The 24,820-nt window shown below is 34.7% G+C and overlaps 1 protein-coding gene across 6 annotated transcripts in view; it reads right to left on the bottom strand.

Moving 5' to 3' along the window:
* Positions 1-24,820, bottom strand: part of HGF (hepatocyte growth factor) — a 72,296-nt gene that overhangs the window by 7,317 nt on the left and 40,159 nt on the right. For 2 of the 6 annotated variants that reach the window (XM_032200707.1, XM_032200729.1), the window contains exons 8-18: positions 22,985-23,159; positions 20,894-21,021; positions 19,348-19,450; positions 17,210-17,349; positions 15,096-15,134; positions 14,513-14,609; positions 10,845-10,919; positions 10,109-10,255; positions 9,264-9,370; positions 7,180-7,325; positions 3,737-4,341 (exon numbers count right to left, since the gene is read on the bottom strand). In XM_032200707.1, the coding sequence (XP_032056598.1) occupies positions 4,171-4,341; positions 7,180-7,325; positions 9,264-9,370; positions 10,109-10,255; positions 10,845-10,919; positions 14,513-14,609; positions 15,096-15,134; positions 17,210-17,349; positions 19,348-19,450; positions 20,894-21,021; positions 22,985-23,159 (1,328 nt within the window). In that variant the 3' untranslated portion in view covers positions 3,737-4,170. Of the gene's footprint in view, positions 1-2,494; positions 2,517-3,736; positions 4,342-7,179; positions 7,326-9,195; positions 9,371-10,108; positions 10,256-10,844; positions 10,920-14,512; positions 14,610-15,095; positions 15,135-17,209; positions 17,350-19,347; positions 19,451-20,893; positions 21,022-22,984; positions 23,160-24,820 lie in introns of those variants that run through there. The other 4 variants (XR_004254086.1, XM_032200720.1, XM_032200750.1 and 1 more) reach the window with 4 other exon arrangements.

Here is a 24,820-nt window from a genome sequence, read left to right as displayed (position 1 = left end):
AAAATACCAGCCCTCCTTACGCTGCACAGTAAAATCCCTTGCTGAAATTAGTATAGGGAGACACTCATTTTCATTGGCACTAATTTTTCTAAGCCTAGCAATGCAGTTCCAAACCTTCTTCATGAAGAAATATAATGCTAATTATGTTGGTGTTTTTTTTTTTTTTTTTTTTTTTTTTTTTAATATAAAATACATTATTAAGAATAATAAGAATAAACAAGGTTACAAAAATACCGACTTTATTAACTAATGAAGTTGCCATTAATTACAAAAGATTTGCAATACAAGTTATAACCACAGTGTTCCCTTTTCATTAGGCTTTCAACTAGTTTTCTTTAATGGGAGCATTAATTTTCCCACTTAAATATGAAAAAATACTCTTATCATACACTGAATTCTACAGGTAGCTCCCTGAAGTTAGAACCTACACAAGGAAACACCATACATAAATGCCCAAGAGTATATCTAAAAAGGAACACCATAAAATATTAGGATGAAAAACCATGTCAGTTCCTGCCAGCAGCCCCAACATTCATAAAACAATAATATACCAGTGCACATAAAGGAGGAAGAAAATAATCAATATGGAAAGAAGACAATAACCAATCCTACTGGTTTTATACAGGTTCCATGGGGGTGAACTGGTTTACAACCAGCCTTCCAGAAGGATGGCAATAAAGCCTCGCCTGCTGTTTCAGTTGCTGTGAAGTCCAGAACTGCTGTGCTTTTCGGTGTACAAGGATGCATATACTTCAGTGCACAGCTGTAGGGAAAAGCATTGAGCAAATTTCAGCCCCCGCTTTTTGACAATCATATTCACTGATTTCAAGGGACATTTTGCCTGAGTAGATTTTGACCCTCAGAGACATATTTGGACCCTCATCTGAAAAAGTGAGTATCTCTGTCAAGTACTTTGGCATTATACACAACAAAGATCTGCAGAATGCCTCAGAGAATTTTAGTCTTAAGCTAGAGCAGATTTTATCAATAGCAGCAAAAATCTGGACCAGTAAGTTCCCAATGAGAGCAACAGTTTCTCTGAGAGTCGTGAGGTTTATGAGAGAAAAAGAAATAGGCAAAAATCTTTTTAAAGGGAAAAATATATTCATTAATGAAAGGAAGAAATGTCAGTCAGTTCCAATGCCCAAAGAAAATCAGTAATTAATTCAAACTAACTTCAGTAGCGCAAATCAGGTCTTAGGTTTGAATCCCAACATTTCATATCCAGTTATTACACATTTCAGAGTCCACAAACTAGTTGCAATAAGGAAAATGAAGACGACATTCAATGGAGTCTAAGAATGTTCTTAGGCAAGGGTTTAAATTCTGTACCCTTTAATTTTAATATGAGTAATATCACATCTACAAAGTAAAGTCCAGATCCCACTGAAGTTAGTAAGAGGCCTTCCAGAAATTTAGATGGGCACTAGATCAGGTCCCTTTGTTATTATAGAGAGAAATATGTTAGAACAATTAAAAAAAAAAAAAAAAAAAAAAAAAAAAAAAAAAAAAAAGTATCTATAGAGTGTCCTTTCTTAAGAGAATCCTGTAGTTATAACAGTTGCCTGGTACGGTACCATTGGTACCAACAAGAAATATTCACAGGAATAAATGAAGTACAAATTCATTACCACACATCATTATTTTTCTCTTCACTTGCTCTTCAAAGCCTCATGTGCCCTCGATACTGAGTTAGGGAGAGCAAGAATGCCTGATGAGCAAGTGCATACAAACATGTTAAGTTCTGGAGCAGCAACTCTGCAAAACTTTTACTGAGGTGCTGCCCGGAACAAACAGGTAAAAATCCTTACACGTTGTCTAACAAAAAACAGTATTTTTATCATATATATATGTGTGTGTATATATATATATATATATAAATCACAGTCTTCTGCACAGCAGAAGCTTACAACTAAAATATTTTAGGGTTCAATTTTTTAGATAGACTTAAAATGCCTGCAAATATAATACAGTGAGCACATAATTCTTAGAATACAAAAAGTGAACATGGAATTATATATTTCATCCACATTCTATTTGTGATTGATAACAAAACTCACTTGGAGTTTTTTCAAAAGTCTCTCTTAAAAAGTTAATCCTTTCAGTATGCTATGGTCCGTATATACTTAGTAAGAATACACCGTTAACATACATGGAAATAATTAATTGTAAATACAACAGGCTAGATCCTGCCCTCTTTAGGCCTGGTGAGTGAGAGAGCCCAAAAGGAGCATAAAGCCTTCAGAGACAGACAGAATAGATCAAGACAGACTATCCATGTAGCATCCACAACCTCAGATCCCTTGTACAGGGAAGTTGCATCTTGTCCAAAACTATTTACATCAGGAGAAATTTCAGAAGTTCTGCTTGCTAAAAGACTTCTTCCTATGCACCAGTAAACTGCTGGATGCTTGACACAAATCTCAGCAAGCCAAACCACTTAAGCATGGGCCGAAACTCATCCTAGTCCACCAGGAGAAGTAAGCATATCTGAGTCCCACTGAAGTCAAAGTGCACTGCTGAAGAAAATAATTTAGTGAGTCAACATGAGCACTGCCTCCCATGACAGCTCCTCTGAAGCTGTTACTTTCTGTCAGGGCAGAATTCAGCCCTGCATTTTTTGAATTAAATGAAATATTCTTTTGTATATATACATCATGATGTCAGCTTAGTGGCTATGCAGTTAGATATGATATGTATACCTTACAATTTGCTACTGGAAACATATACAATTACACAGTCACACGTGAAGTAACAGTGCTGTTACTTAAGTGATTACAGTAGTAAAAATAACTGGATCTATGTTGTATCAGCTTTCCAGAAATTACAACCCCCTATAATAACATATTGCTATCTGCTAATTGTGTAATGATTCCAGACATACAACTAAATGCCTGAAGCAGAACAAGCTCTTATCTGATGCTGAATAGTTGTTCCCTTTCCCAATCAACATAAAGGAATGATAGTTCTACATACAGGCAGGAAACACAAGATACTAAACAACTAGTGATGTTTTTCATATTTCATACAAGATAAGATCCCTGCAATAATTTTATTACTCTGAAAGGAACTATACAAAGGATATGTTTTTGAACAAACTAAGGTAAGGTCTTATGGAATATCTGAAGTCTCTGAAAAGACTATCAATGTATAACTAACTTTTACCAGTACTAAGTCTCTCAGCCAGGAGTTAGATTCAACTATAGTTCTTCCTGATATAAAAAGAGTTATTTTAAAGAAATACCTAGGAGCATGTGAATTTTTTACACCTGCCTTTTCAGAAAGATTTGGGCATATTTAGTTGAAATTTCTTTTAATGGCAAAAATCTGTCAATGGTTAATCAAGATTAATGGGAGTTAGAGTTGATGATCCTTATGGGTCCCTTCCAAATCAGGATATTCTATGATTCAATGATTCTAATTTTTTAAATTTTATCAGATACATTTTTTAGCATTGTAAATTCACAGTTCTATATCTCTTCCTTGATCCAGAGGGTTTTTGATATATCTCTTGTGGGACCAAGTACAGAATTAAAAGGGACCAAGTGCAAAACCAGAGTTTACAGGTACTGTGTAAAAAGAAGTGATACCGACTTCTACAAGAGCTCCACTCAAGGAAGGCTTGTCAAAATGGTCAACAATGAAAAAGACTAATTTCTAAAGAGACTATTTTTTAATGAAATATTGAAGTATTTGACCTCTCATAAAGGGGTAAGAGAAATAGAGTCATATACGCTGTCATTGATAGACGTATTTATCACTCAGTAGATCTTTTGACATAAATGAAGAAAAGTACATGGCTCACAGAAAGAATAAGATGTGTAAAATAAAGCTATAATTTGTTTCTCCTTTAAAGATAATCTGAAGAGCAGCATAAAAGAGGTCATATGATCTTTTTCTACAAAACCATTTATGATACAGTAATAATATTTTTGAAAAATTGTTTACCCATTCAAGTATCTTCAGGAGATATGTCACCATACTTGCATATACTGTAAGTCACTCCAATATTTATAAAACAACATTGATAGACAAAACACCAAAAACATCCATAAATATTAAAAGAATCTCAACAAACTTGACTATCAAGTAGTTAAAAAATTGTTGATCTTTACATTACACATTAATTCTATGCTGTCCAAAATCTGTGAATGGAAGTTCTTGAGTTTTTCAGGGTTTTCTGTAGGTCATCATGATCTTGTGTATCCACCGGGAATAATACGAGACCCGAACAAAAATCCCAGGACGATTTCGAATGGCGCATCCACGGCCAGGAACAATGACACCCACTACTATTTTCAGCCTGTTTTGTTCACAAACCAAGGGACCACCATAATCACGCTAAAAAAAAAAAAAAAATAATAATAATAATAATAATTTCTGAAAGTGTTACAAGGAACAGTTCCCACCTGTCCATTACTGCCTGGTTTCTCTTTGGTAGGACCTAGCTTAATGAACAGGCATTAGAGTTATACTTACCATTGGAACACAGCTTCCAATATCTCTTTCACAGCCAGAATTTACATGCAAGTAATCCTTCTTTACATATGATTCTAGTAACTTCAGACTACCAGCTCTTACTCTCCTGTTTTAGCTAACTCCAAGTATAATATTTGTTTATGTGCAAATAAGCGAGATGAGGAAGTGAGATGACTGTTAAATATATTTGTTGTGATAACAGACTTTGTTTCAAAGCTTACTGACAGAACAAGGTGGTTATCCCTCTGGCAGTATTTCAAGGCATTAGGATGAGAATCTATGTGTACTAGTAGGCAGGAAAAAAAATAGTAGTACTTTGCAGTGTAAAAAATGTAACTTGTTAAAACACTCATGTTCATTATTCTGTGTGAATGAGACAAGTATACACCTCTGCATGTACTCAGTGGAAAATTGGTTCATGTCCAGCTCAGATCAGTCTTATTTAGCACTAAAATCCATACAAATTAAATTAGATTCAAAATGTAACTTAGGTAAATTCACATAGATACATAACTTGAGCACAGATACTAAAGTTTTAAATCAAGCAAAGCTTAATCTAGCAAATTAGCAGCAAAAGAAGGCAGTAAATGTTTGTATTGGATAGTAAGACAGTTTAAAAAGATAAAAGCTAACAATTAGCATTTTATTCTCTCTGACTCACCAGAAGAGTGGCAATGCTTGTTGTTTATTTGTTCAATTAGCTTGATCTGATTGATAGCAATAGTCAGGTAGCTATTGAGGGGTGGTAGTGGTTGTAAACCTCATCTAAGGATGAGAATTCAGCTATGTGGGCATTTCTAGTTTGTGTTAGCTAGGCAAAATAGTATGGAGGAGGTCAGTCTGTGATAGATTATCAGAACTATTGCTCCTGAGAATGATCAGAAGGTTTGGATTATGCTTGCAGCAATGACTTGATCCATGTGGCTTATGGATAAGTAAACAATTTTAAATCTGTTTGTTATAGACAGATTGAGTTGGTAATTAGTGTGCCTCATAGGATTAGAAAGAGATAATGTAGCTGGTCTGATAGGGGCCCTATTGGTAAGGTAACCTGTATAATAACATACTCACCTGATTTGAGTCGTAGGGCACCGAGTAGCATTGAGCCTCCAAGGGGGGCTTTGGGGAATCATAGGTGTAGGCTGTATAGTAAGGTTTTTAGTATGAAACTGTAGTTTAGTTATATTCACATAGATCTGGGGCTTGAACACAGTCGTTTCTATCCAGGGAAAATTTACACTGAATCTAGAAAACTAGCTGCAAAACTAGGCATTAAATGTGTTAGGTAGTGAGATACGGTTTCAAAAAATAAAAGCTAATATTTCACATTGTATTCTCTTTGGATCACCAGAGAAACAACAATGCCTGACCTTTATTTGGTTATTTTTTCCCCCAGCTGATTACAGATTAGTTCCTACATGAACAATGAACTATGTCAGTATCATCAAAGCTACTCATAAAACATTTTTAAGAGTGGAGTTTCACCTGCCAATCTGATTTTGTTTCTCTGCCTGTTCTTTGCTGAGGAAAATAGCTTCAAAGGGGAACTCAGGGAGCTGGAAACCATGTGGTGATTAAGACTGATTGCTAATATTAATTCAGTCATTTCTCCTTGCACAGGAAAACAAAGTGCAGGAACCCCAGCAGACTTCCATGCAGATGTTTCATTTATAAACCTTAACATGTCTAAAAGCCCATCTATGATGAAATATTTGATTCTGAAGGAAAACAAAACAAAACAAAACAAAAACTACACTTTGCTGTAATAAGAGGATCCTATGGGATATTAATAATAAAAGGAAGAGGCCTCAGCCTGATGAAGACTTAGTTTCACCATGGTTTGGTAGTACTTCTGGGTAGGGAAAACTTCACTGTTTGGTTAACACTGGTATTAAGAAATAATCTCTTTTTCTCCGGGTATTGAATACATAATAATACTCAGGACTGCCTTCTTTCTACATGTCACTTCTTCAGGCAGATTTTCCACACACAAAGATATCTTCCATTCAAAGATATGATTTATTGCATTTCTCCTCAGATGTCCTTTCTCCAACATCAACACTAGTCCCAAGAAAACCAACTGTATCAAATTACACTATCACTGAAGTGCTTTCTCCCCTACTCAATATATTATGGCTCAGGCTTGATTAGGGAGAAAAAATCCTCCTCTCTTCTGTCTAATACTGAATCTCATGTTTTTTGGATCTTTCTTTCATAACTTTACTAACTCCACTGAGCAGTGACTTCTTGGTTTTGTTTATTTATATGTTCTTATTCTTTATTTTGTGTGCAAAACTTCAGCTAAACAGTTAAACTTGCTCCAATCTTTGTGTTCTGTACAATAAGTGCTAAAATGGCCTGTGGGCTAGCAGTAACAACTTATTTTGATTGAGTAGAAAGCAAATTTATGTCAGACTAGCAAAGTGTTTAGGCGCAAGTATATTTAACACGTATGTAAGCCCTTTGCTGATGTGGAAGTACAGTACCATTGAAGCAAAGAAACTTCTTCCCACACTGGCAGAAAATAGATCACTAGAAATGCAAATCATTTTCCAATGCAGAAGATTCACATATGTATTCTGTGATTATGTGTATTGCGTACAAGTTTGACGCAATTATAAAAACTCTAGTAAATTGTTTCTGAGAAAGAAATAACCATGTTGATGGCTTTAATACACTCATAGGAAATGTAATATTTACCTCACAAGGCCCAGCACCAATGGTTTCAGCCACGGCACAGATTTCTGACTCATTCACTGTGATCTTCCCTTTGAGATATTGATTGCATTTCTCATTCCCCAAAATAAACAGGTTTGCTACTCGGAGAAGGCCATCATAGTTAACTACTAGGATTGAAAAGAGAATGAAAACTTTACTCTCTTGTAGGGAAAAAAAAAAAAAAAAAAGTATTGAAGATCCAGGCTGGATAAGTTTACTCACATAACTTTATTCTTTGCACTTTTCCCTGGTACTCACATTTTCATTCATCCTCATTGTTATCATGCATATAATCAAACATATCATGAGAGTCTTTTGGATTTTGTATATTTGGTACAAACAAAATTTGCAAGAAATTTGCTTTGTGCCGTGTCTCTTCAGTTCTCTGAGAATATCTGGAGATATTTTTTGTATTAGAAGAAATGGCTAGATAAGTGGGGTTATTCTACAATTTAGTACCAACTTGACTCAGCACATCATTAATAGCAGGAAAAGTGAGAAATGTTGTCACTGTCATCAGCAGAACAAGGATTTCACTCCATGCCTTAAGCAGGGGTTAATGGGCAACAGTGGCTGCTCCAGCCTAGAGAAAAACATGTGACCTGAAAAATACTATTACAGTGCAGAGTTTTTCTCATTTAGTGCTGGCTCAGCTACACTGAATGACTTCGTGCCTGCAAGGACAGAGCCACAGCTCTATGCAATCTCCTTTCATCAGCGTCAAGGTCAGAAAGCAGGAGCCCTGTGGAGCTTGTTCTTGTTCTACATGGCAAAAGACAACTCTGTACAAGCTTCAAAGACAAATAGAAGGCCCAGACCTGCCCATTCTCTTCACAGCTATCAAAAAATGCCAACCTTGCCCTTCACTAAATTGTTATCCTGTGTTCTTAAAGAAGAAATCAAAATAAATAAATAAATAAAAAGGATGTAACACTTTTTCCTTCCCTGACTGGGATGCTATGAGTATTATATTAAGTAGCATATAAAATATAGTACGAAGTCCTTAGATGATAGATGTTACATATTTATAGTATTACGTAACTCCACAGCATAGCAAATTCCATTATCAATTCTCTTAAGCCAAGCTTTTCTGTGATGCTGCCCCAGCCCTACTTCCGTGTCCCCCAGATAGCCATTCCCCTCAGAAGAAGGCTAATATACTAATAACACTGGGAACATCAAAGGCAGTCATCTGGAGAAGGACTGGTACAGATTACTTGCCACCCACAAAGAAATGTGGAGTAATGGTTACAAGGGAGAGAACCTCGGAATTACAATCTACTTTCTGCTCTGCGTCCAGGACAGCATGAGTACATTGCTGCTGCTTACTCAAGGTCTGTGGCAAAATAACATTTGAGCACAGTAATTATTGCAATAATTACTGTCAACTGGCAGCTATTAACTTTATCATCAACACATCATTAGACAGATAGAGTATTTACCAGACTAAATAAATGTCTGTTCTGTCACATATTTGTATTTACTTCACACAAAAAAACTGTGCTTAATGAACATCAGTAAGGCTGCAAAGTCAAGTACTCAAAAGTTAGGAAATGCCAGAGAGGGATGCCTGTGTATCCTTAATATACTGTCTTTGTGTACGTTAATTATAATAATGTCTTTGATTACATTATCCTGTATTAATTTTTCCACAGGGTGGCCTGCTTTGGGATATAGAAAAAAGGTGCTCAAGTAGATGAAGAAGAATTTTTCAAAAAAGGGTTAGAACTCTTCAAAACAATTCTGACAGATTTTTCAAACATGTAAAACATTTTTATAGTTTGTTCTTTGAAGCATTTGAATCATTTTGCCAGTCTTTGGAGGAAAAAAATAAATAAAAGATGGGGTAGAAAATATTTCAAATGAAATCATCTTAAATAAAATGCTCAAAGGTTTAAAGGTTTACAAAGCAAAATAAATTTTTAAAAAAGTTGAAACTGCATTTTATAATAAAAAGTGTTGGACAAGCATGGCATGAGGCAATAACACCAGCCTCACCTATGATAACAAGAGGAAGGAAGTTAGCTGTCAATGTTTTCATTTAGTTTTTAAAAATAGTCTCTTACATCCAGTGTATCCCCATCCATAAACACTGCAACTGGTCTTCTCTGGAATGGTACATCCAGAAATGGGCAATCGAATTATTTCTACATAAGTTGTCAATATGGCAGGTCTGAAAAGAGAAAATGAACAACAGACGTAAGGAATTTTACTTCACATTCTATAATCTACCCTAAAAATGATTTTAAGTGCCTTTATAGACCACAGCAGTTAAAAACTGTGCCAATTCTTTACCTCTCTCTTCCTTCTTTGAAGAATATGATGGATTCTTCTACCTATTTTTTGTGTTACAGCTGTGAACTGTCAAAAAATTTCTTGAAATTATGTCACTACTTTTACACTATTTAACTTGGGTTTTCATCTTCAAAAGTAAGTAATGATGACATTTCATTTGGATATATAGTTTTGCTAATACAGAGAAAGTTTGAAAGCTTATATGTACACTGATATCTTAGTTGCAATCTGCTGCTTATTCTATAAATGAAAAGCATATACTAGCCAATGAGTGTGTGTGTGTATATATATATATATATATATAACGCACTGTAAATTAAACCTGGTTATCGGGGAAAAAAGTATTTAGGCACTATATTTCAGAAGTAACATCTGTTCTGAGTAAAGTGAATAAAGATTAATATTTGCGTATATCAAGTGAAATCCATCCACTTAATATATCATTTCTTTATGTGCCCAGGAACAACTGACATGAACATCTTACTATTAGAAGCTTAAACTTTAGAGATGTCATCAGCAATACCATGATTGTACAGAACTGAATTTGCAATGCTTATTTAGGAAGAATTTCAGACAGTAGCTGAAAATCCTGGAATTAGCAGTAGTAGCTACTAACCTGCTAAGTTTCAGCAAGACCAAATCTGACCCTGCAGGACCATATACCAGCTGAGAGATATTCAGAACTTGTCTGTGCTTCTCCTCTCCCTTTCCTTTGATATTATGGACTCCAAGCCAGGCTTTGTAGTCTTTCAAATCTTTGTACCTAAAGTAGGCAAAGCTGGTTAGAATTTTGCTGAATGTATAACAGAATAACTCAAAAATTTCAGCTTACTATGATTGTACCAGAAGATCTTAACTAACAGTCTTCACTAGAAGTGGTTCTACACTGCCAATTGTTACTCCAAAATCAACATGCTCAAATGTATGCTTTTGGTCTAAAGTTACTACATAATTTTATTGTTAACCATGACTAAAATGTAATTTTTGTTTTCTACTAGTATCTGAACATCTGGAGGCTTGGAAATTATGGACCTTGAAACTTTTCAAGATTTGCTTAAGAATTCTATTTTATTGTGTCTAGTTCAGCAGAAGCATGGGATTATTTTCATAAAGAGGCTATTGTGTAACTCTTACACTTGGAAAACATTCATACCTCTATGTAAAATAAAGTTTTAGCTTAACAATAATAAAAACAGAAAATGGCAAGGTCTCACAGGAATTTTTATATCAGGTGAGTAGTGTTAAAGCCAAAAAGGAGTGAAAACTGTTCCATTTAATTTAATGAATTGTTGTGCTTTTAAATAACAGAAGATACGTATATTTCAATATTGCAAAACTGCAGACTACTGTACCGAGAAGGGAAACACTGTCTTGCTGTTAGAACCCACTCTTCCTTTATCAAAGTACCTCCACAGATATGCTTATTCCTGAAAAATAAATAAATAAATTATATATATATTTATATCTTTCTTTCTACCTGGACAAAATCTCTAAAGAGTGTTGTTGTCAGCTTTCATTTATGTATTCCTCAGGTGTAGGGAAAGGTGGCTGGATGACAGCCTGTGAAAACATTTCACTGTCCATTTGCTATACATTTTGAATACATGTAGTAGCATGACTTTCCAGATTTGATTCAGTTTTTATAAACCAGGAAGAAACAGAAAATCATTTACTTTATTTATTTAGTGTTTTCACAGATGGGTTTAAATTAAGAGAGCTATCTTTAAAAATAAAATAAAATAAAATAAAATAAAATAAAATAAAATAAAATAAAATAAAATAAAATAAAATAAAATAAAATAAAATAAAATAAATAATAAGAAGTGGACTTCTTTGTAATAGGAACTGGACTGAAACGTTCAATCAACACCCCAAACTGCCAACAGATGTAAACAACATTTTTCAAGTAAGTATTATTCAAAGCATTGACCTCAAGGTAGAGAGTTACTATTTGATTACCAGTCCTATGAGATTTCCATTCCCACATGCTTCAGTTGGAAGCAATCTGCAATGTATGACATCCTACACATGATTATAGAAAACCTGCTGTATAATATATCAAGCAAAATTAAAACAATAAAACATGACATTTTCTTCAAAAATAAAGCTGACATTAAAATGCAAATTAATTAGTTTCCTTCTTTGTGCCTCTAAAATCACATTTATTTTCTACAGCTCTTTGGAAAGTGAATAAAATTGTTAGCAATTTGGGAGAAGCTTGAAATCTTACAAATTATAAATTCAAATCACACAAATGTTCACAGCTTTACAGGAATTGTTGGAAGAAGTCCAGTCTCTGTATAGAGTTTAAAGAAAGCAGAATAACACAGATGCTTTCCTATTTTGTGTTTTTTGATTTTTGTTGTTTGTTGTTGTTTGTTTGTTTTCATTTTGTTTTATTTTTGGGGGTAATTTTTATTATTATTTTATTATTATTATTTTATGTTGTATTTTGGTTGAGGAACAGACTGTCTGGTCGGAGAGGCTGGGGTCTATAAAATCTTGATTCTGTCCAGTTTTACTATAAAAATGTCACAAAATGGAACATAAATGTGGTTCTTTCATGTATACATGTATATCATTATTTATCAATGCAACTTTAAAAGATTTCATAATCTGCTTTACCAGACTGACAAGTAGACAGATGAAGGTTATACTTCTTATTTAAATGTAGCACAAAATCCAAAGCTGATTTCCTGGAATGGATGAAATTCCTCTAAATATCACAGAATCACAGAATCACAGAATTTCTAGGTTGGAAGGGACCTCAAGATCATCGAGTCCAACCTCTGACCTAACGCTAGCAGTCCCCACTAAACCATATCCATAAGCTCTACATCTAAACGTCTTTTGAAGACTTCCAGGGATGGTGACTCCACCACTTCCCTGGGCAGCCTGTTCCAATGCCTCACAACCCTTTCAGTAAAGAAGTTCTTCCTAACATCTAACCTAAAACTCCCCTGGCTCAACTTAAGCCCATTCCCCCTCGTCCTGTCACCAGGCACATGGGAGAATAGACCAACCCCCACCTCGCTACAGCCTCCCTTGAGGTACCTATAGAGAACGATAAGGTCGCCCCTGAGCCTCCTCTTCTGAACAAGCCCAGCTCCCTCAGCCGCTCCTCGTAGGACTTGTTCTCCAGGCCCCTCACCAGCTTCGTCGCCCTTCTCTGCACCCGCTCAAGCACCTCGATGTCCTTCTTGTAGCGAGGGGCCCAAAACTGAACACAGTACTCGAGGTGCGGCCTCACCAGAGCTGAGTACAGGGGGACGATCACCTCCCTAGCCCTGCTGGTCACACTGTTCCTGATACAAGCCAGGATGCCGTTGGCCTTCTTGGCCACCTGAGCACATTTAAATATACTTGATAACAGAATCTGGATCATACGTATAGGAAAGCATGTCATTGATTAATTTAATTAATTAATTTTATAAGTGGGCATTGATTGCAGATATACAAGTTTGTAAGCAGCACTAGGACTTTACCATTCAGACACAGCACTTCTATTTTGAGAAGTGTTAGTTATAGTTAGACTTTTTCAGAATAAATGTTAGATTACAGAATCATTTATGAACCCTCTACCCCTCCAAGAAAAAAATTGGAGTCATTAAGATTTTGTTTCAGAAAAAAGTCTATCTGCTTCCCTGGTAACAACATAAAATATAAGTACATTTTTTTACATACATGTTAGACTTATATAATACTTAAAAATATATTTTGCATCTGGAGTATTTTAGGAATCCCTTCTTTTAAAACAAACAGAAAACAACAACAACAACAACAACAACAAACAAACAAACAAAAAAACATCTTCAGTCATTTATGAACTCATTTACTTAATGGAATTCTGTAACATAGCACATAACCTAGGGTCAATTTGCTTAACTTCAGCTATTTACATTTTAGGCACTCAGAAGTAATTCACCTTTCTTGTCTAAAAGTTCATCAGCCATCAAGGCTGTTTTAAAAACAGTGGCAAGATAAACTTTTCCAGGGTGATTCATCATTTCAGTCCCTCTACATGTTTATTTAGTCCAGGAATAGAAGGATGTTCCTCTAGAAATTTATTTCCCGTCCATCTGCTAAACTTTTAGAAAGATATAGACCACTACGATATGAGCCCATGAGAATGGAACATTGACAAAGATGAGGAGGACTCCCAGCATTTCTCTAGCAATGAAGAAATATAGAAAATAGACTTTTTGTCTTTTCTTTAGCCTGAAAGTATTAGTTAAGTTAAAACATGTTTTTAAAAGAGATGACATAAGCTAATAGTAATAAACTGTACTGTAATCTGTACTAGATGACCAAAAAAAAAAAAAAAAAAAAAAAAAAAAAAAGATCCTTGAGATCTATTTCCTGCTATCCATTTATGATTCATACTTCTAGCTGATGAGTTATTAACCAAAGAGTAATGAACACAAGAGGCAGTAACTCTGTGTTCTGGCTTTTACACAGTAGCAAACTAAGATCTGCCATAATGTAATACACATTTCCAGATGTACATGTTAGGGTCTTGATTTACAGAGTGAAAGAAATTTCCTTATAGCTCCTACTTATTTTTTAATACAAAATACATTTCAGTTTCATGCAGTTTTATGAGCAGAAAGCTAAATGAAGCAAGGGTGTATATCCTGAATCTAATACTTCATATCTAAATGCACTGGTATTAAAATACAGATATTGACATGAACCTCAATTTTCTTCAATCTGTAAAGTAAACAGCTTAAGGCAGGGTGTTAAGGGAATGATGAAAAGATCTGCAGTAGCTGATCTAAAGAATCCAAAGACTAGAATGCTGTGTATGCGTTAGAAGCAAGTTCGCAATAACTAACATATAACTGTTTCATTGATGGACTGAAAGCTATAGAAACACCAGATGTTCCAGGAATGCTGATTTCCTTCTTTTACAGGATTTAACTGCAATCTACAAATATTCTTACTACAATCAACATTTTCTATAGTTCCAAAACAAATATCCTATTAGATGCTTTGTCCTTCTTATCAAAGTGATAATTACCTGTATGTCAAACTAACCACCCATCCTTCGTTTGTTTGAGTTGGGATTCCATTTACAACTCTCAAATGTTTTGTTGAGGCACAAGGAATGACAGTATCTGAAAGCAGGTCCAGAGATCACATTTTACTAAAAACAGCGGTAGGAAACCTGTACAGTTACACATAAGGACCACAAGAAGGTCAATATTTATCATGGGTAGGGTGTTCTTTCCTGAGCTAATGAAATATATTTCTAAAGTATCAAAACTACTTCAGTGAAGCTGGTTGACTCTATAGAGAGATTTGTAGGGAATATAAAATACATATTGTTAAGTTTATTACAAACAATTCTATATTTATAAAATAAACATTAAAAGTCATTACTATATCTCACCACTTACGAGATAGGAATATGAGAATAAAAAGTATAGTAAAGCTATTCTACATTTGCCTTTTATTTATTTATTTATTTTTCTTCCCCAAGCTGTATACTTAATTGATCTTTGTACCCTTAATTGATCTTTTTCTTCCTTCTCAGTCAGAAAGAAATGGCTAGTCTTGTAGGATATAATGCATGCCAGGGCACAGTACATCTGCAAACTTACCATCCACACTGGTTGTAGTAGGAGTTGTATCACCTTCGCCTAGACAGACACATAAGATGAACACACAATACAAAATTAAAACAAGTCTAAAACCTGAACACAGTCAAAATAAACAGAAAAATGCATAGTTAATTTTAATATTTCATGAAGTTTAAATTTTCAGTGATATCATTCTGTAAAACCAGTTTGGTCAGGTTAAATAGGATGGAAGAATTTTATACCAATAAAATGGAATAAGAATTAAACATTTTTGCAACAGTGGTTTTAAGGATTTCTCATCTTGGCTGAATCTTGAATACATCAGGCTCTCTGAAATGCTCAATTTCCACATTTCATTTAAGCAAGACAAGGCAGAAAAATGAAATAGTCTTTTTTTCTGTAAGCATACAGGAACAGTAGAAGTCATGTCATTAAACATAGATCAACTTTAAAGAAATTTTCTAATTTCCTTAGAAGTCTTTAAAACTTAAAAAAAAAAAAAAATCCTACTATATGTTGCTATCACAAATAACTTATCTTTATGAAATTGTATTCCCCAAAACTGGATTTGTTCTTCCATCTAGTCTAAGTCATTATGAAGTTAAAATAAAGTTGCTTAAACTGTCTTCAAAATTTTTGCTTTCCATAAAGTCTGAAGTGTGGCCTAGTGATATGAGCTTGATGTATGGATGTAGTTACTGCAAATTTGTGTGAGCAAAATTTAAACTGTCTTATCTAACTAGATTTCTGTCATTACCCAAATATATAAATGTGTGTAAAGATATATATATGGATATAGATTTCAACTATATATAGTTAAAGTTATGTGTATATATATATGCATATGAATATGAATATGTATATGTGTATACGTATGTGTATGAATATGTATATGTAAGTATGCAAAGTTTAAACAGACCAGTTAAAGACACCAAGTACACTTGGTAACTGCCAACATTTTGTTCCTACTGGTTAAACTGGTTACCAGTACATGAATAAGCTATTAGTAGTTTAACACTGGCCCACACAAGTTGCAATTCTAAAACAGACATATTCCAGCATTAGAATCCAGTCATCATAATGCTAACCATTACCTACAGTACAAACATGACAAAAATATTTTGTGAAATTTTCCTTTGGAATTGATAGAATTAACTAAGAGTGAATAAAATTTATATTCAGTCAGTTATTGTTCTTTATCTACATTGACATTTGCACATTTTGTTTACTAATCACATAGATGCCAAAAAAAAATCACCTGAGATTTCTAATATCACCTCATAGAAATGCTGCAGTTCAGACTATGGGGAAATGCTGTGAATTACTGCTAGGAATGAATTTAACATTATCCTCAACCTCTAGAGATCACAGACATACATTCAAAAGCCTGATTTATCATTCAAATGTTCTCCAAGGATATATACCACTGTGATTTAGCAATAGGAATTAACGAGAAAAATCTTAAACCTAAATGTGAATTGCACATCTTTTTTTTTCAGCATTAATGTATTTTTTCCACCTACCTTCAGTTTATTACTGAATTCTCTAAGACTTTTAATTCTGTATAGTTGAGCTATTTAGCTTTATAACATGCAACTTTAGAGGAGTGATTTTCTTAATTCTTTCCAGGAGTTAAATCATCCCACAAACATCCAAAAGCAGGATCTAATCTATATAGCACATATACACATCATCATGCATATAGTGAGTTATCCTCACTTTATAAATACAGAACACACAAACAAACCATGAAGCTCATGCCACAAAAGATAGCTGTCCCTGGGTTTCTTAAGGCCACAGCCTGCATTCTAACCACTAGACAATTCTTTGTTTCCATCCAGCCCTCATTCAATAGCTAGATCTGCTGGAATATGTTTGACTATTTGTAATAGCCCTTTTAAGCTCCTGCTGCATAAATAAGCCCTGAAAACTCCAAACTGGTCAAGGATAAAGACCTCCTGTTTATACATTGCACAAGCAGCTTCTCTCCATTCCTTCTTAGTCGTATGTAATTGATTCTTGATATAATTATGCATTTTCTGTTGCCACAAGTGACAACAGAAAGGTATACACTGACACCACGGTTTCACTGAGACCGCACAATTGACAATGCCTGAGGCATACCAAGTACTCACATCGAGAAATAGGGCAGTAATCCCAGGGAATGAGAGGATCATCTGTGTAACACCAGGGACCATGAAAATCATCATCTGGATTGCGGCAATAGTTTTTCTTCAGTTTACTAACATCTGGTTCTCTGAATATTTGTATATGCCTACAGGGAAAAAAAAATCAAAGTGTTGAAAAGCTTTATACTATAGCCCAAATTTTCAGAGGTTAAATATTGCTTTGTCCCACACTGTAATATTAGCTGATTGAGAAGCCTACAGGTCAGTGTTTAGGGCTGGTTAAAATCAAAATGAAGTTGAGTCACAAATATTCACTGGATCTTTGTCCAATTTTCCTCTGGTTGGTATTTTAAGCAATGAGTGGACTTGCTGGAAGGTTTCTAGATCTCTCTCACTTGAGCTAAAAACCCTGGATACCCTCAGGAGGGATCTTTAAACTGATTAGAAGAGTGTTTATGCTGCATTCAGGCCTGTTCTGGGAACGCAGGTTATCTTCTCCCTGCATGTTTACAGTTAACAGAAGGGAGCACTGAATCATCACAGAAGAACGCTGAATTTTAGGTAAAGGAAGGACAAATGCAAGAAAGTTAAGCAACAGGAAAAGAAAAATTTGAATGTCTCAAACTACAGTGAAAAGCAACCTAAGCTGCAAACCCACATGAAGCACTTAACTAAAGGTGAAAGTCTGAGGTGACAATCTGAAGCAGAGAAAGATGTTTATTTCTGTTTTTTTCAGACAGGAACGTACAGGTTTCTTAAGTTACAGTTGTGCTTCCCTCATAGTTAATAACTGACCGTGCAAATTGCTTCTAGCACACCCAAAACAAAACCAGAGTAACTGCTGAACTGTGACAAATACCTCCCCAAGGAAGTTCCCAGATAGAAAATTAGTGACAGTAAGAGAAGGAAGGCTGATCTGTCCTCAGGATGATGTGAATGTAATTGCATCAGGCATCTGGTTGGTACAAGGTTCAAGCTAACTCATTCACATCTAACTGAAGAATTCTCTGAACTCTCAGAAGTCCTGACCTTAAACCTCTGCCTTCCTTAGATAGACAGTAGACTGGAATACATGTTCTGTCTCTAGCTCTGTGTAGGGGAAACCACACATAGTCCAGCTGGTGATTCTAGACAATGCCACTGAAATCTGCCTTCTGTAATACAGCTTCTCTGGAGACTGACTTACTGATTTACTTTTTTCCTGTTACTCCTGAAATTTATAAGTCTACCCTTCTGAACAGAGACAACACTGATGATTCTAGCGTGATTGAAAAGTCTTAGAAACTCACAGCTCCTCTTGTACTTTCTGCTGATTCATTTTTACCTGAACAAGTAAAGCAAAAAAAAAACTTGATATTTTCACTACTTGAAAAAGAAAACAAAGCAACAAAACACAATAGAAACTGCAATTTACTTTTATGACATTTGATGTCAATGTCATTAGATCATAGACCCGTGATTCAGTTTCAGTTTGCATGGGACCACAGGAGGTTTCAAGTCCAAGTCATGCTTGAAGCAAGATGAGCTAAGAGAAAAGATCAAGTTCTTCGGGAATTTATGTTGTTCAGAACTTTGAAAATGGCAAATATAAATATTAAGCAAATGTAACATAACCATTTCCTGCTTCATTTCTTAACATCTCATGTAAGAAAAACACCACCACCACCAAAAAACACTTAAGGAAAAAGATGGGGCAAACCAGACCAGTTAACTAAACACTAAGTAAAATGCTGAAGCCTGCAATTAGTGGTTAGTCTGAATAAACACATGTTGTGTAATATATTTGAACACTGAAAGAGAAAAAAGGCAAGGCAAGGCAAGGCAAGGCAAGGCAAGGCAAGGCAAGGCAAGGCAAGAAAAGAAAAGAAAAGAAAAGAAAAGAAAAGAAAAGAAAAGAAAAGAAAAGAAAAGAAAAGAAAAGAAAAGAAAAGAAAAGAAAAGAAAAGAAAAGAAAAGAAAAGAAAAGAAAAGAAAAGAAAAGAAAAGAAAAGAAAAGAAAAGAAAAGAAAAGAAAAAAGATTGCTAAGATCTCCAGGGTATAAGGGTCTATGTTAGAATCACTGCAGAAAAAACAGATGCCGTCTGGAGGTAGTATTTATTCAGGACTCACTGAACAATCTATTGTCTATTTCATATGCACTCACCTACGTAAGTCTTCAATATTCTTGTCCCATGTGGAACAAGTTAGCCCAAATCTTGTCTTGGATAGATTTCCCATGTAACTCTTGCCATTGCCACGATAGCAATCTGAATAAGACATGTTGAGACAAAGAAAAGTGGAGGGTGATTGTGCAACACTAAAGACAAAACTCTTCCTTTCCATCAGTAATCCAAATAATTAAAAACAAGTTTTGTATTCAGTAAAGACTATATGATATAAATCAGGCATAAATATAAATTAAATCATAATGTAAATCAGAAAAAAAAATGAGAAAGTTTTCAAATTTAGATACATAATCCCCTGCTTGAGACCTCCATTCTCAGCACAGTAGCATTTTTGTCTTACTGAGATAAAGTGGGACAATTTATTTCATAAATAGTTACTTTATGGTTAATTTAGAATGGTCACAACAAATATTCTAAAATTTGTCAGGAACTTTTTTATACAAACCACCATCCTTCCTCTTCCCTCCCTTCTCTCTGTCAGCCTACCTTCAACTACATGCAGACTCTGGATACCGGTTACATTTTTAAATTCTTGATTTAAGTTCTATTTTGGCAAAATCAAAAAAATCAACATGGCTTTAATTTTAATATAATTTGAAAACTTGCCTGATCACTCTAGTAGAAGTCATGTTTAATTCATGCTTTTATCCCAAGTGTTTTTGAGACTTTTCAAGAGGCTTATTTAAAACGATCATTACTCTAAAGACTTTTTGTATAAAGCATTTCATTTCATATTCATCAGTATTTTTACTTTTTGATAATTGATACTTTAATTAAAAAAAAAAAAAAATCAAAATGTAATCCTTGCTCTGACAGAACTCTTGTAACTGCAAGTCCTTATGTCTTAAGAGATAAATTAGCTAAAATTTAGATGATCTTATACACTGAAGTTGGGTAGTTGGTTGCAGGTCTGAGCCTCAGTTTATGGTATGGTTGACATAAGTTCTCAGTGGGCAGTAATACTCCCTAGAGTAATACCAAGACCAAGACTGAGGAATGACTCTAGGGAGTGTCTGTGGACTTTACAGACAGAGGTAATAATTTAAAGAGAAAAGGGAACTCCTATGTTGTTTTTGTTTGTTTGTTTGTTTGTTTGTTTGTTTTTTCAGTTTAAGCCATTTTAGTCAAGGGGATATATGAATAATAAATAGACCACATTTGGTGGCCTCATTTGCAGTTATAGAAAGACTGTAAACCACGAAATTGCAGGAAATAACTCAGTTTTGGGAAAGGCCTTTCAAATTAAGAAAGGTAGCAGAGTGGAGATTCACCTTGTCTAAAAATCAGACCCCATAGTAAACCTTTACTACAGCTTTTCTTGCTGGAATTAACACATGAACCGAGAAATGAATCTCATTTACACCACGATGAATCCCAAGTATGCAAATAACACAAAAGCAGAACTACACAGGTGTAATGCAGATGTACTGAGATCAACTTCTTCAGTTTTCATGCCTGCCTATGTGCTATTTGGAAGAGTACAGCATTCACTTAAAGTCACGTTATCACCTTTCCTTCTGTTACCTTGTTCATTTGATACATCACACTTAGGAATCTGGGAGCAATAACCAATCCGGATGTTTGGGTCAGTAGTAAAACACCAGGGTGATTCAGATCCATCTGGATTTCGGCAGTAGTTCTCCCTCAAATCCCTGTAAAAATAAATATGTTAGCTCACAGCAGGGAACACCTAAAACCACTGATGCATTCTATTGCTTTTTATTATGAATTAGTAATAATATAGGCTCCTTGAGGTCTATGTGTTACTGATCATTGTCAAGTGCAGGGAGGTGAGGAGCCAGTAAGAACACAGTGTCCAGAAAATACTGTAATTGTAATGAGAATATGGTTACGGGAATTCGTTTTTAGTGGACTCGTGTTTTGACTGGCTATAAGATCTCATTTGAAGATTAATAATATTTTCAATATAGTTTATTTTTATTCAGGATTCTCCATCAAAATTTGCATGCAAGCTGACATTGGATACACCTGCAATCCATTACAAGTGCTTTTAAATACAAACATTACCACAGTGCTTAAAATTCCCTGTACTTGAGTGGTTCTGCTGAGCTTAGAGAAACAAAGTCCTAAAGATTGTCAGTGATTCATTTAAGAAACTGAATCTTGGAATATGAAAAAATGTATGTAGAAATTCTATACAGCTGTTACATTTAAAATAAAAGTTGGCCACAAGGGAACATCTTAAATGTGTCTTGCAGCTTGAATTAAATAGTCAAGCCTCTTCAATGTAACTTTTATTTTCCCATCTCCTGACAGTTGTTGCCATGTACTGTGCAATGCTGTATTTCACTACATTTTTCCATCTGCAGCACTTACTGATAATAGACTATGGAAAGAAGTGTCCTAGTGCTGTAATTCTTACTCTGCGTTTTGAACATTCATACAAGTGGTTTTATTGATTTAACTCAAGATACTGGCCTAAACAGCACTCTACTCTACTAAGGAAATTCTAAAAACCTTTGTGGGTTTTAACCTTTAGGGCCTAATCCTGCAGCAGTGTTGTATAGGTACAGCACAAAATGATTTAAGCAATGATTAATTGTCTGAGAAACACCTGTGGGTTTGGGCTCAAGCACTAATTTATGGGTAAATTCAAGATGGTCCTGAGACTGACAGAGGAGGTTTAGTGTCAGTCCTATTTTCTAATAGAATGATTATTGTCATATTTTCAGTAGAAGTGTCACTGTGCACAATATTTGTTTTGCTTAAACAAACTATTGGTAAAGAGTGAATCTGAGTTGAAACTGGAATCTTTTCTTTACGAGTTGAAACTGGAATCTTTTCTTTACTTTGCAAGATCCATACTATTGAATCCCAGCAGAAGTCCAGACTGATATTTAGCAGTCAATAAAGATATTTCTTGTAAACTGAGCTTTAAGTCCATGCTGGTTGGCTTGGTTTCCTCTATACTCATTAGAAAAAGGACTGAATGAGTGTGATCAAGGTAACTTCTTAAAATAAGTAGATAATTCATATGCTAGAAATGTATCTCACTTTTTGGTAACAGTTCAGAAAGTTTAGATGGTCCTTCAGGTAAAATCAGGCTTATTCATGTAAATACATTTAGTTAGGAGACAGAAAAATGATTAAAATCACAGCAAATAAAAGAAGTATCATCAAAACTTATAAATGCCAAGTATTGCCAGTGAGATTATATTTAGGTAGCATTTAGGGCACATTAAGTTACATTCAGTAACCAAGCTGCAAACAAGTACTTATCTCCATGAAGGAAAAACAATAGTAATGTATGAGCACTGCTGGGATTCAGGTCCCATCCTGGGAAACACCCATACACTTAATAATCAATTAAACACAAGCTTGATGATAATGTTTATTAAAAACAAATAAACAAAACTACATTTTCAGACAAATGCATTTAGAAACTACAGTTTCACACAAATTCATTTAGAAACAGCATTTTGGTATAGGAAGAATTGATTTCCCCATATTCAAAAGTTTTCTAGCAAGCAAAGTAAATGCATCCCACTGCAGTGAGGGACAGGGATTCCACAGCCTACTTTGGTGGCATGAAGTTTAAAAACAACAAGAACTGGTCTTTGCCTACAGCAGTAACACCCATCTATGTCTACTCACTTGCACTTGAAGTTCTCAGGAGTGATGTTGTGCTGGTGAGGAAACTGAGAGTCCCACCTTTGGCACTGGATCCCACTCCATATGGTGTTGACTGTGCCGCGGTAGCCCTCACCCTGCCCCTGGATGCACGTTGTTGTCTCAGCCACTGCCTCCGTGCTGTTCATGATACCTGTGTCTGCAGAAGAGGTGCTGTTTTATTTTCTTAGGACTGAGACTGGTTCAAGGTGTTAGGCTTGTACTCTGAATTGCAGGTCAATTTGTGGGAACTGGAGTTCTTTGGTGATATTCCCACTCTTACATGCCTTTTACAGAATAATTATCTACTCTTCCCATTGCATGGATATCCACCTGCAGGCCAAGACTCTAAAAACTGTGTACCATTTAAGAGCTTTTCTTAGATAGTTTATATAACCATTTATAGGCATTATAGCCATTTATAACATTGAAAGTCAATTTTCTTAGTTATTGTTTCCAATTAAGCAAATATTTTCTCATTTGCTTAGCTTTGCACACAGAGTGACCACCCATGTGTGCACTGCTAAACATGTTAAAATATGTTTGCAGGATGAGAAGAAACTAACTGTTTTTCTCCATAGAATTCCCAGAATATCAAATTACAGAGTTTAAAAAGAAAAAAATCTTATTGTAAAGTAATGTGCTAAATCCTCCCCAAAGCTTCTCTTTTTATATCTGATATACTTAGAGAAAAAAAAAAAAAAAAGAGAGAGAGGGAGAAAAGAGAAAAAATAAAGCCTTGTTTTTAGAAATCAAATATCATTATTCTCTAAAGAGAGACAAATGTCTTAAAGACCAAGAAATTCATCAGACTAAAGATCTTTTACAGATGGTGATATAGTCTGAATTCATTCTAGTCTGGACCATCTTTAACTAAATTCATAAAAACGGTTTCTGAAATGACTTATTCACATAACTTGAAAGTCTCTTATGCAATTTTCATAATTAGAAATTAATGGCACACATATTACATCAGATATATACAAAGTAGTACAAAACTAAATATACTACAGTAAAACAGTGCAACTATAATGTCCCCAAAAGCTTCCAACACAATATTTTTTTTAAGTAACTGTCCATCTGTTGGTAATTGCTGTTGTTCACAAGACTACATTTATTAATTATCCTAAAAGTATTGTTGTCAGCAGTAAGTATGTTAATAAAGTTTTCAAATTACTTTTCTGCAAATAGTCTAGTGATTATAACAATATTCATGTGTTTTACTCTTAATATATTTCATGCTAGGTAATTCAGCCAGTTCTGTGAACTTGTGGAGAATATGGTTCTCAAGGAAACCAAATGTCATAACAGATGGGTTTGGTTGATTTGCTGTCTAATCTCTATGTTAAAGATCACTTTTCTGTCAGATGATAACATCAAGTTCTGAAGTTGAATTATACATTTCTCCATGCTGGAGAAAAATTCCCCTTTTCTCTTCGTCTGGTTGAAGTTTTTACATCAGAGTTTCATGGTTAAATTAATTTCCTGTCCTTCCATCCCAAGGCAATTTGTCTACAAAGTTGTCCCATTTCAATGGGATTATGAATTCTAAATTCATTCCAAAATGAAAAAGACCTTACTTCTGGAAGCTTCTGGAAGTTTCTGGAAGCTGATAAATTTACTCTTTTTGATGGGGTCATCAAAAAGACTTGTAGCTGTTAACTATATTTTTAATAATTATTATTAATTTTATACATAATTGGACAACTACTACAAAAAGACAAAATTGTACATTTAATGGAAATACGCAGCTGCATATTTCAGCTTTCCACCATTACTAACATACAAAAACAAGTTGAAAGCATATTCCAAGAGAGCTCT

The sequence above is a fragment of the Aythya fuligula genome, chromosome 1 (assembly GCF_009819795.1).
Source record: "Aythya fuligula isolate bAytFul2 chromosome 1, bAytFul2.pri, whole genome shotgun sequence".
NCBI classification, from domain to species: domain Eukaryota; kingdom Metazoa; phylum Chordata; class Aves; order Anseriformes; family Anatidae; genus Aythya; species Aythya fuligula.
The sequence above is the reverse complement of the archived record's forward strand: the minus strand, read 5'-3'. Positions and strand labels throughout refer to the sequence as shown.